General features: G+C 42.1%; 1 protein-coding gene across 1 annotated transcript in view; it reads right to left on the reverse strand.

Annotated features, from left to right (window-relative positions):
* Positions 1 to 11,676, reverse strand: part of RRP15 (ribosomal RNA processing 15 homolog) — a 41,753-nt gene extending 30,077 nt beyond the window's left edge. Inside the window, exons 1-2 of the mRNA XM_084623764.1 lie at positions 11,545 to 11,676; positions 1,704 to 1,978 (exon numbers count right to left, since the gene is read on the reverse strand). Of these exons, the coding sequence (XP_084479890.1) occupies positions 1,704 to 1,978; positions 11,545 to 11,614 (345 nt within the window). The 5' untranslated portion in view covers positions 11,615 to 11,676. The remainder of the gene's footprint in view (positions 1 to 1,703; positions 1,979 to 11,544) is intronic.
* Positions 11,677 to 13,194: the final 1,518 nt, after the last annotated feature.

The raw sequence follows: 13,194 nt of genomic DNA on the forward strand, positions 1-13,194 counted from the left end.
CTACACTACTTGATGTTCTCCATCGAACAGACTATCATACAATGCACTGTATTTTGTGATGGGCAACGACATAGCAAGAAGAAAGCTATAAAGGAAAGAATTTGGACCAAAGAGGGAGAACATTGTGTCCACTGGAAAAAGAGCTGAGATATAAAACATTTCAGTTTTCTTTTGAAGCTCGCTGTTTTAAAATCCAGCCTAACCATATTTTCTGCCATCATCATCAGCCGCGGTAAATAGTGTTTTTATTTCCACTATGATAGTGGAAAGTTGTATTCCCCACCCCTGTTTCAGGAACAAGTTTGCATCATTTTTTTAAAAGCAATTTAACAGTGTTCTAGTCATAGGGATCTTACATTAAGTCTGTATCATACAAAAACTCGTTCATGAAATTAGAGTCCTTATCTTTATCATTCCAGGCAGACTACTATGAATTCATGAGTTTATGACCATGCTCTGGCCTTTGATCAAAAGAATTACCCTATTCTAGCTTCCATCAGCATGGAATTAATAAAAGGCAGACTGTTTTCAAGTTTATCCAGGGGTGAACAAATCAGTTTACAGCCTCACAGCCCACCACTAATTTGCAGTACCCCACATATTTATTCGATAACACGAGGTATTCAGCGTGAACGGTAACTGATTAGATTGCTTACTGCAATGCTTTGCATTTAAAAGGTGGGCTGTAACCACCATGGTATGTCCCAGCTAACCAAACCACTGACTGGGTCATCCCATTTAAATGCCTTGGCCTAACAATACTGTTTTAAGTGTTTCTATTCTGTACTTTTAATAGCAAGGTAAATCAATTTTCTATTTTTAATCACAATTCTTCATAGGAAAAGCAGCTAACCTACTTAATCAGCTACACAATTTTGTTTTAGTCACCTAACAATTTCAAAACTGCATACAACCTGGGATGCTTAAAACAACCGTAGACAGAACATGAGAAAAAATACTCATTGGGAAAGAAACTGAACTGGCAGCGTGATCCACTAGACCAGGTAATCAAGCTCCACTCTGATTTACACACAGAAGTCAAATGGTGGCATAAGTCACAGCAGAATTTAGCCCAAGGCAACTTTTTTGTCTCTAGCTTCTGTGATACTAAGACATTGGAACTTCACATTTATTTCGGTTTGTAACACTCCAGAACACACCTATACCACATATTAAATATAGTCTTAAGAAAAGTGAACCAGTAGATGCTTTTCACTCCCCCACAACAACACATACTTAATCCAAAATGAGAGCAAAATCCAAACACAATACTCCCATTGCCAAACACCAGACCTTATTGAGACCCAAAAGCCTGTGTGGGTAAAGACACAGGTCTTCAGCATGTCCTGAAGATCAGCAGATTCAGGCTATTTCAGTTCAAATGAGTGAACGGATCCCAAAGGTGAGGCAGGGCCATAACCAGGGCAGGGTAAGTGGGGGCAGCCGCCCAGGGCACATAGCCACAGGGGCGGAAAAATGGGGCGAAGAAATGAAGGGGAAAAAGAAACAGTAGGGGATGCAAATATGCTTGCTCACCCTGGGTGCAAATATGCCCTTGTTATGGCTCTGAGATGAGGAGTCCTCATGGAGGACGTCTACCAGCAGCTTCCCCATCTCTACCAGGGTGCTCCAGCTCAGGAGCCCCCATTAAGTGCTGGAGTGGCAGTACTGCACAGGGATATCACAGACGGTCTCTTTCTCACCTGCCTCTTTTTCTCTAGCTTCTCTTGTTTTTCTCTCTCTCTTTCCTTCTCCAGCTCTTTACTTTTAACCAATATGGTGGATTTACTTTTGGGAATCTTTTTGTTAAGCACTTTCGCCATGGCCTCCGCCCAACCCGCACTTGGGCCAGCCTGGGATTCTGCTTCATTTTCATCCATTTTGGCATGGGCCATCGCCTCATCCTCATCGTCACCGTCTAATGCTTCGCCCTCTGAAGAGAAGTCGTCTTCTGGGAGCTCTGAACTCCGCTCAGAACCTGAAGAAAGGGGGAAGATGTCAGAATCCCTGCTTCTGAATATCCTACCACTAAGAGAATTCCTCTCAAGCTGAAATGTTACAAGAGTTCAGGACCACGCACCATTTCCTGTTACAACTAATTCCTCAAGACGACGTCCAGTGGGGCATACATCACTATAATGAATTTATTACAAAGTACATTGTGTAAGCATTTGCTCCTCTGAGTGATGATTTAAGAAGTTGGGGTGGGAGGAAAGAGAAGAGAGCAGTGACAATTTATTATGGGATTAATGAACATTTTGATGATTAAAAGCGGCAGATTTCTGAGAAAAAGCTTTTCTGGTAAAATATTAAAACCGCAACACTGACACCTAGTGTTTAAATAAATAGAACCAGGCAGATTAGCCTAATGGTTGCATGACATTTACCCACAGATACACAAAGCTAATTCAGATTAGCGCACAAGCCACATTAAAGTAAAAGACCCTCAAAGCACAATTTCCTAGGCAGATAGAAAGTATCCGGAGGGCTGTTTTGTGGCTCTAGGATCCAGAATGCTCAAACTTTCCCAGAACATTGAGCTCCTATGTCACAAAGAGATGCTCACATCTCCCCTGAGAATATGGGTAATACCTACTTCTTTCTTTTGCCCAGAGTAATACTGGATTTTGAAAACAAACAGCAGCAGCATGTGAGAAGAGGGGAGAGAGAAAGGGCCACCAGTCCCCCTCCCCCACCCAGATATACATCTCGCAACCACCAAAGCAGACTGATGAAGCCTCCTTTGGAGGGCAACATGTGGGACAGCAGTTCTGTTAGCTACCTCTTGGGTTGCCCTTAATGAGTTTCAGTTCTCCCCAGTTTGCAAGCAGATTTGAAGAATGACCTGGGAACAAGGAGAGATCTTTCCCAGCACATCTAGGCAACCCCTTCACTTTTTGCACTGACTTTGGTAACAGCTGCTTCAGGTGCTCTAATTCTCATACCATGCTTGAACCCTCAGAAAAAGGACTGCCTTGTGGTTAATGAACTGGTCTGCCACTCAGGAAGGCTTGAACTAATTCCTCTCTAACAAACTTTCTGTGTGACCCTGGGCAAGTCACTAAGGGCCAGATGCTACCCAACATGAGTAAGGGTAACAAGTAACTCAATAAAGTTAATGGGACTATTTGAGGAATAAGGTACTACCTAGTAAGAGTAAAGGTCTCTCTCTGTGCCTCAGTTCTCCATCTGCACAACTGAGACAATACTTCACTATTGTACAGGGGCATTGTTTCATAGATTTATAGAGTTTAAGGCCAGAAGGAACAATTAGATCATCTAGTCTGACCTCCTGTATACCACAGGCAATTGAATTTCATCCACTTAGCCCTGTACTGAGCCCGATAACTTGTGTTTGGCTAAAGCACAACTTGCAGATAGTCATCCAGTTTTGATTAAAAGATATCAAGCTACTGAAAATAAGCCACTTGCCTGGGTAGCTTGTTCCAGTAGTTAATCATCCTCAAGGTTAAAATTCAAATTTGTCTGGCTTCAGCTGCCAGTCCTTGGTTCTTGTTATGCCTTTCCCTGCTAGATTAAAGAACTCTTTACCCTCACGGGGAAATACCAGATCCTACTTACACACTAATTAAGACACTTCTCAAAACTCCTTCTGAAAAACTAAACAGACTGTGCTCTTTAAGTCTCTCACTGTAAGGTGTTTTCTCCAGCCCTAGAGTCATTTTTGTGGCCCTTTTCTGCAGCCTCTCCAATTTTACAACATCCTTTATAAAATGTAGACACCAGACCTGGACACACTATCCAGCACTGGTCTCACCAATGCCATATGCAGAGGTAAACAATCTACGCACCTAAGGATCACATTGACCCTTCTTCCCCCACAATATCGCACTAGGAGCTCATGTTCAGTGGCTTGTCCACTACTACCCCTACATCGCCTACTCAGTCACTGCTTTATAGCATACTGTCCCTCACTCTGTACATATGGCCTGCAAACACTGTTGCTATATCAATGACCCTCAACTGGCTGTATTACTTCAATGGACCCAGCTTACAAGCAATCCAGATCACTCTGTATGGCTGCCCTGTCCTGTCCTGATCGCTATCTACCAATCTTTGTGTCATCCACAAATTTTATAAGCAGTGATTTTATATTTACTTCCAGATCATTGATGAAATTGTTGAATGGCATCAAGCCTAATATTAGCCCCTTCAGAACCCCACTAGAAACATCTAGGACCTTTATAGCACCCCAGTATTAGCTGGCACCCTGTTACGTTATTTATGACATGCCACCTTTTCGGTATATCACTGGAAAACCAATAACTCACTGATCATTAATATTCTTGCATGATGTACGTACAGTAAAACCCATAACGGACTTTAGAGAGATGTGCTGCAAATATGTTCTTAAAATGTACTTGGTAAGCAGTGCCTAAGTCACACCCGTTCCAGACAAAGGAATGTGTGTCTCATGTAAATTAAGCAAGCTGTGACCAAAGACCAAAAAAAAACCCCACCTTTATGCAAGGTAAACAGAGGCATCAAGAGAGCAAGTAGGGAGAGATGACTAATAAACAATCTTGCAGGGAATGGAGACTGCGCTCCGATGAAGCATTTGTGCCTCTTGAAGCAGGGTCAGTGAACTCTGGGAAGATCGAAGCTATGGAGGAAGAAAACGCCATTTTTGCATCCATTTTTTGAGGGACTAAAGAGTCCCGAGCTCTTGAAATCACAGAATTTTGTATCCTTCAACCAATAGGCTGAAGACTCTGGGAACTGATAAGTGAAACACCTGCTTAGGCAAAGATTGTTATTTGCTGAAATTAAGCTTTAGTTTTAAAAGTGTGTTTTCATTTGTTTTTAATCTTTTCTCTCCTTACTTCTTATACTTGTTATCATTTAAACCCATGACTTTTTGTTTAATAAACTTGTTTTATTTTTACTAGAAACCAATTCGCTGCTTTGAATATGATGCAGTACTAAATCAAACACCTTATAAAATCTGAGTATATTACATCTACACAAAAAGAACAGGAGTACTTATGGCAGCTTAGATACTAACGAATTTATTTGACAATTACCTTTATCAACCAAACTTGTCATCTCCTCAAAGAATGAAATCAGGTGTGTTTGACAAGATCTATTTTCCATAAAATCATGTTGACTGGCATTAGTTATATTCCTATACTATAATTCTTTTCAGCTAACTCTCATATCAGCGCTTCCATTATTTTGCCTGGGACTGATGTCAGGCTAACTAGCCTATAATTACCTGGGTCTTCCTGCTTGCCCTTTTTGAATATAGGCATAACATTAGCACTCTTCCAGTCTTCTGGAATTTCCCTGGTATTCCAAGATTTACGAAATATTAATGCCAACAGGCCAGAGATTCCCCAAGCCGGCTCTTTCAGGATTCTTGGGTACAAGTTCTCCAAGTTTGCTGATTTAAAAAAAATGTTTATTGTACTTAATGTCATCCTTGGTTAGCAGTTACTAATGAAATGGAAAGTCCTTAGGATATGCATATTTCATCCTGCTTCTATCTAAATAAAAAAATGAAATGTTTATTGAACACTTCTGCCTTCTCTCCATCATTAACAATTTTATCATCTCCAGCTACTAATGGGCCATTACTATTACTAAGATTTGTTTTGTTCCTAGTATATTTTAAAACTTATTGTCTTTAGCCCTGACAGCCATGGATCTTCCCCTGCTGTCTTTAGCTTCCCTGACAAGTTTCTTCATTTCATAACTTCTCATTAATATTGACTGCTATCAATTTTCCCTTTTATTCCATTTGTAAATATACTGCTTTTTTATTTCTGACTGCAGCCTTCACAAGATGAGTTTTTAGCCAAAGTTGTCCTCTTTCTTAATACATAAAAATGCTTCTTAAAGAATGCCCAATTTTCATTCACATTTTTCTGTCTAAATTTTGCCTCCCAGTCAAATTCACTCATAAATTTCCTCAGCTTTGGAAAACTACACTTTTTGAAGCAGCAAATATATTTATTGTTGGTTAAGATGGTCTTCTGTTTGCCTTTATTGAATATAATCAGGACATGATCACTGGCTCCTAAGCAACAACCAACTTCCAGTCCAGTGATTTATTCCCCACAGTGAGATCCAAAGTAGAGTTACTTCATGTTGGGTGCAATACCTTTTGTCTATAATATTAAGATACTCTAATGGTATTTTACTGCTGGCTTCATGAAACCTCCAGCAGATGTATTCCAAACGAAGACACACCCCACCCTCAACACGACAATTTTTCTTCCTCACATTCCAGACAGATTCTACAGCAAGCAGAACCACAGAAGAGCCTATTCATAAAACAGTGCCCAGCATGCATTTTCCCTTCACCTTCCTCCTCCCTTCTCTAATCTCATCTTTCACCCTCCATTTCCCTAACCTACAATCCCCATCACCACACCATGTCCCCAACTATACGGTTCTCAAAATGCTCCATTTGGACAGCAATAAAAAGAGTCAGGCCTAAGGGAGAACACACAGTCAGAACCGAGGCTCACAAAGTTTACAACTGGAATTTTTGTACATGCACTTTTAATGAAAGCAAATCCTTAACACATGTTTAGTTAACTGTACAGAATACCTAGCTGAAGGAAGGGAAAAAAAGACTTTGAAGAACTGAACTATTTCATTCCAGAGTCAGAATCAGCCCACCCCGCTTCTGAGGGGTATTTTCTTATTTGCACAGGGCCAAGTGGTTAGTGAATTTTACAAGCCCAGCAAATGGGTATGTTAAGTTAGTTGTCCAAGATCACCGGCAAAGCAAGATGAAGCCACGAATAGAACGTAAGAGACTTGAGCCCAGGCTCATAATTTAAGCACAAAACCATGCTGCCCCTCAGTAACCCAGACCAAACTGCAGTACCATTGCACTCACTGGATACCTTACTCCATGTGTAGTCTCATTGTCTTCAATGGAATTTCTCACGGTGCAAGGTACTATAAAACACAAGTAAAGGTATCATGATCTGGCCCTGTTATGCTTATATGAACACTACTGTGAACAGTCAGCATTCAGATAGAATAAAACTGCTGTGTTCTGAGAAGTTTATTTATTTAAGCCACAGAATACAAATTCCATTAGTGTTCTGTGTCCATGTCATGAGAGGAGGAAAGAACTTCATGAGTGCTGATCCTGGAGTAAGTGCAATGATAAAATGGAAGACTCTCATTTAGATGCTTATTATGCCATCATCCCATCTTATTTAGTAATTTCTTAAAGATGCACTGTCCTTATGCTACCAAGACATCTTCACGCTGCTATCTTGAGTCACCAGCAGGTTTTTAGACATGTGAGAGTGGAGAATCACATAGCTGTTGTCTATTCCCTAACACAAAGAATTTGCCAATTATTCAGCATTCTACTCTAGACCTCATCTATACCTCAAAGTTGGACCAGTTTAATTTATATGGGTTTTTAAACCAATGTGGTTCAATCAGTGAAAACCCCAGTGTTGAGATTTATTTTGGTTTAAGAGAGCCCACACAGCCTTTTGAACTGGTTCAACTAAATCAGTTTTAAAATCACACCTTTAATTTCTCATGTAAATAAGACCTTCAAGCAATAGCACAGCTCTGACTTTGCCCTTCTACAGGAACTTTAGTCTGAGAATCTCTTTACCAGCATTAGCTAAACTAGGCTTGTATTATTCCTAGTTTACAGATGGGGAAACAGACCACAGATGTAAACGTACTTACTGCAGGTCAGAGTGAGTCAGTGGCACTGTCATGAGCAAAACTCAGGAATCCTAGACACAGCCTTCATGTTGCCAACTCTTGCAACCTGATCACAAATCTGGTGAGATCTGATGTAAAGTTCCAGCTCCTGGATTCACACGATTATGTAAGAATCTCAGCTTTCATTAAAAAAATCTTCTAGCCCTCCTAGTTATGAAGAAAAGCTTGAAAACATCACACAAGTGTACCCTCACGGCTCAGACTTTTAAAAGCACTAGATTTAGAAGAGCCAAATCAAAGCAGAACCAAGCTGATCGTGAAGTCAGGAAAAATTAAAACCAACAATGGATCTACCCTTGCAGCTTCCAATTCTGTAATTTAATTTACAGCGAACTGGAGTCAACTCCGAACACACTACACATTGCTTAGATTAGTGTGAGAACAAAGTTTTATCCTCAGACAAAGACCAGTTCCACTTCAAGAGACACATACAAAGCACTGCTGAACTAAGGTCTGACTCAGCATTTGAAATGGGCAAAGAGCTATGACCTAGTGCATTTCCCAGACTGTGGTCTGTGTAGATGAGCTTAATGTTCCATCATTCACTTCAAAACAATTTTTGAAGGTGGTTGTACACGAACCAATAAAGTTTGGAAACTGCTGATTTAGTGACATTTCCCTTTGCTCCTGCCATCCATCTCCACCCTCTGACAAACAGAGACTAGGGACACTATTCCTTACCCATCCCGGCTAATAGCCATTAATGGACTTAACCTCCATGAATTTATCCAGTTCTCTTTTAAACCCTGTTATAGTTATGCTCCAAATCTTGAGGTTACAGTCTTGGGGCTGGTCTACAATACGAGGGGGAATTGATCTCAGTTACGCAACTTCAGCTACATGAATAACGTAGCTGAAGTAGACGTACTTAGATCTACTTACTGTGGTGTGTTGACGGGAGCCATCAATTCCCCTTGCGCTTTTCGTTGAGGTGGAGTACCGGAGTCAATGCTAGAGAGATTGGCAGTCGATTTATCGATTGGCAGTCTATACTAGACACGATAAATTGACCCCCGCTGGATCGATCGCTGCCCGTCAATCCAGCCGGTAGTGTAGACAAGCCCTTGGTCTATACTTAACAGTTTTACAGGCATAGCTATATCATTCAGGGATGTGAAAAAACACCACCACCAACACAGCTATTCCAACAAAACCCCCAGCGTAGATGTAGCAATGCCAATGGATGAGTGCTTCTGTCAACATAGCTAATGTCTTTCAGGGAGGTGGTGTTCCTACACTGACAGAACAACTCCTTCAGCATCTACAGGAGCAGGCTATGCCAACACAGGCTCCACAGTATAGGCATAATCAAAGACTTTACTACAGAAATTGAAAATTGCCAAAGGGAATGTTATAGCTAAAAATCACATGTGGTATCATGAAAGTCCAAGTGATGTTTCTTCTTTAGATAATTTAGAGACGTTCCCATAGCCCACAGTAGTAACTAGAGAGGCTAGTCCTACTTACCAGACAAGTTTTGTATACTAAACAAATTTTTTCAACCAAACATATGATTATTAATTTTGTGCATCTTGAAGTATCTCTTAAAAATGCAGGATAAAGCATAGGTAGGTCAGACTAAATTAAAGTGGAGTGTTTAGTTTTAGCAATTCAATTCTATCGAAAGAGGTATTTGGGGCTCTATCTTGAACTACAAGAATTCTATCCACGCATAATTTCCAAACCATGGTAGTAATACCGTAACCACACATGCACAGACTTTAAACAGGAATCAAACTCTCAGGATCTAGTTTTGCCTCTCTTAAAATACCTCTCTCTTTCTGAAACAAACAAGACCACCCTAAAGCAGGGCTCTGACATAGGCTACTTTGACATTTTCAGGATACTTTATCTTGTGACATAATACCTCTTCCCAGGCTGAAAAGAGGACAATTTTTCTTCGGAAGAAAACTTTTTTTCCTTGCCCTTATTTTTAAGAGATGATTAATCAGGTAAATTAGTATTTGAATGCTGCCAACAACACGTTAGAGGATGAAGATAATCACTAGAGGATGAAACGTACATCACTAAGGCATATTAGTAAATTGGTGTTGAGTTAATCTATATTGGTTGCTTTTGTGCGCATTTGTATTCTGTGCTGCCTCAAGTGGATTTCTGTAGATCCTGCAGCAGATGGAGATGTTTCATGTATTTTTCTTGACAATAATAAATAAAAATAAAACTTTCTTTTCTTCCTGGAAAGAAACAGCAGTACACAGGATACATATGCTATCAAGTACTGCAGTTCTCAGAGCATGAAAATGTTCTCTCAAAGGGGTTTACACATCCAGGAATCTGCAAAGACTAGAGCTACTGTAGTGCCAGGAAAATGGGGTGGGGAGTGATGAGGAAGGGACCACACAAAAGCCCATACAAGAGCAGCAGAAGGCAACCACAAAGCCTAAATGGAGGATCTCAGGTTGCATCTACACTAGAAGCGCTACAAGCGGCGCAACTGTAGTGTTTCTGGTGAAGACACTCCAAGCCTACCAGAGAGAGTGCCCATCGGCTTTATTACTCTGCCTCCCATGGGTGCGGAAGCTATGTCGATGCAAGAAGTTCTCCAGCCAACGTAGCACCATCTACTCCAGTGCTTAGGTCAGTATAACTTACATCACTCTCGGTATGACATTACACTGAAGTTAAGTTCTAGTGTAGACAAGGTCTCAAATGTTATTTGCGCTCTAAGCCTGATCTACACTAGACAATTAAGGTTTCAGAGTAGCAGCCTTGTTAGTCTGTATTTGCAAAAAGAAAAGGAGTACTTGTGGCACCTTAGAGACTAACCAATTTATTTGAGCACAAGCTTTCGTGAGCTACAGCTCAAATTAAGTCGGCTATCACTATATCACACCCCTAAGCAATGTAGTTAAGCCAACTTAACTTTCTAGTGTAGACAGCATTAGGTCAACAGAAGAATTCTTCCTACCTACCGCTTCTCAAGGTAGTGGAGAACCGCTCCTGTCAACGTAGATAGTGTCCACACTACAGCACTACACCTAGTGTGGACTCCGCCAAAAAATAAAAATAAAAAATGTTGTACTCCCCATCCCACACCATATTCCATATCAAACACCAAGGCACCAAGGGATATTTCTCACATGAAAAGAAGTAACTAAGCTCCCATATGTGGCCTTCTCTGAGCCTTGACTACATACAGGCTATCACAGGCCTTCTCCACCTCAGGCAAAGCTTATTCACGCCCCTCGTGGGGGTCATGTAGGAAAGATAAGTGACTGTTATTCCACAGGGAGATGCACAACTCGCCTACCCCAGTAGATCAGTTACTGCCTGCCTGCCTCCCCGGGCATCCTATCGTTGTCTTTTCGTGCGGCTCTCCTGGGCAGCAGAGAGCCGAAAACGGAGATCGCTCTAAGGGCAGCAGCAGGGGTTGGGGACAGGGCGGAGCGGCGAGGAGAACGGGAACACGGCAGGCTGGTGCGGAGGCTCTGGGAGGGTCAGAGCACAGGAAGGTCGAGGAGCAGAAACAGAAGAGCGTCAGCGGGTGGGGAGAAACAAAGAGCGGTTATGAAAAACCTGTGGGGGGTGGAGAGCCTGGAGAATGGAAGTGGGAACATTAGGAGCCTGCAGCGGCGAGAAGCGAAAGGTATTGCGGGGGGGGGATGGACGGGAACGAAAGCTGTTTTGGGGAGAAGACACCGGCGGATTTGCACATGTCCCCGCGGAGCCCCTGGGCTGCAGATGCCCTGCCCCCACCGCACAGAGCCCCCGGCCGGAGCGAAGCCGCAGTTTATTTTAACTACACCCCCCGCCCCAAGCCCAGGGCTCCACCCGGTGCCATCAGCCCTTTACCACTCTCCTCCGCCGAGTCGGCGACGGCGGCTGTACCGACCCCACGTGGACCCTCCATGGCGGCCGCCATCTTGACCGCAGCGTGTCCCACTAATCCCGCCCGGGCGGCCCCGCTGGCGCTGTGAACATGGGTTCCGCGGCCCCACTTCCGGAAGCTGCCTTCGCGGGGAGAAGCCGGGCTTCAGACGCACGGCGTGAGAGCTGCCGCCGCCGCCTTCCCCTGGGGGACCGTAAACAGGGGCACACCCGCTTCCCCCACGGCGGAGCTGGGCCCTTTTCGGGTGGGGCGCAGCGTCAGCGTTTCAAAGGGGGTGGGGCAGGAGTGGGACGGGACTAGGGACAGGAGGGGAGCTGGGGGGGGAGGCAGGGACACGCGGGGGGGGGGGACCTTTTGTGGTGATAATCAAGGTGGGCCATTGATTATCGCTACAAAAGGTTCCCCCGCTCTCTTGCTGGTAAGAGCTCACTTGATCTGATCTCTCTCCTTACAGTGTGTCTGGTAACACCCATTGTCTCATGTCCTCTGTGCATATAAATCTCCCCACTGAATGCATTTTCCACGGCATGCATCCCACGAAGTGAGCTGTAGCTCACGAAAGCTTATGCTCAAATAAATTGGTTAGTCTCTAAGGTGCCACAAGTACTCCTTTTCTTTTTGGGGCTACAGACTGAAACAAAGTAGCTCTGTAAGTCCTCTTGTTTGAATATGAAAGTGCTCTAGGTCCATTTTGTAAGAGTCGGAGCTTTTCTCTGGTATTTTGTCCAAAGCTGACCTTCATCTGCAGTCTTCTATGGCGCACTTGTCATCATACTGGCTGCTGCCCTCCGCCTTAGAGCTTAATGTGTTCTGTGCTGCTTTTCGGGTCTGAGATATAAAGGGATCTTGGATCCTTTAGGAGAAAAGGTGGTATATACGTATACACAATAAATATATATATATAATATAAACACATTGTACAGTCTCAAAATGTTACCAAGCACACCCATTTAATTGAATGTTTTTTGAAAAATTAGGAAGAGGGAACAAATCTGCCAAAACAGTGAGCTGTTCCTGAACAATCCAGAAACAAAGAAAAGTGATAATTTGTTGAATAAACTGGTGCATTCAAATAGCTCATCCAGCTTTAAATATCTAAAATATGTTTTAATTAGGGCTGTTGATTAATCACAGTTAACTCACACGATTAACTCAAAAAAATTAATCACAAAAAAAATTGCAGTTTTAATTGCACTGTTAAACAATAGAATCCCAATTGAAATTTATTAAATATTTTTGGGTGTCCTACATTTTCAAATATATTGACTTCAATTACAACACAGAATACAAAGTGTACAGTGCTCATTTTATATTATTATTTTTATTACAAATATTTGTACTGTAAAAATGATAAAAAGAAATAGTATTTTTCAATTGCACTCTTACAAGTACTGTAGTGCAATCTCTTTATTGTGAAAGCACAACTTACAATTGTAGATAATTTTTGTTACATAACTGCATTCAAAAACAAAAACAGTGTAAAACTTCAGAGCCTACAAGTCCACTCAGTCCTACTTTTTGTTCAGCCAACTGCTAATACAAACAAGTTTGTTTACATTTACAGGAGATAATGCTGTCCTCTTCTTATTTACAATGTCACCTGAAAGTGAGCA

Source organism: Lepidochelys olivacea (genome assembly GCF_965140295.1).
Source record: "Lepidochelys olivacea isolate rLepOli2 genome assembly, chromosome: 3".
NCBI lineage: Eukaryota > Metazoa > Chordata > Testudines > Cheloniidae > Lepidochelys > Lepidochelys olivacea.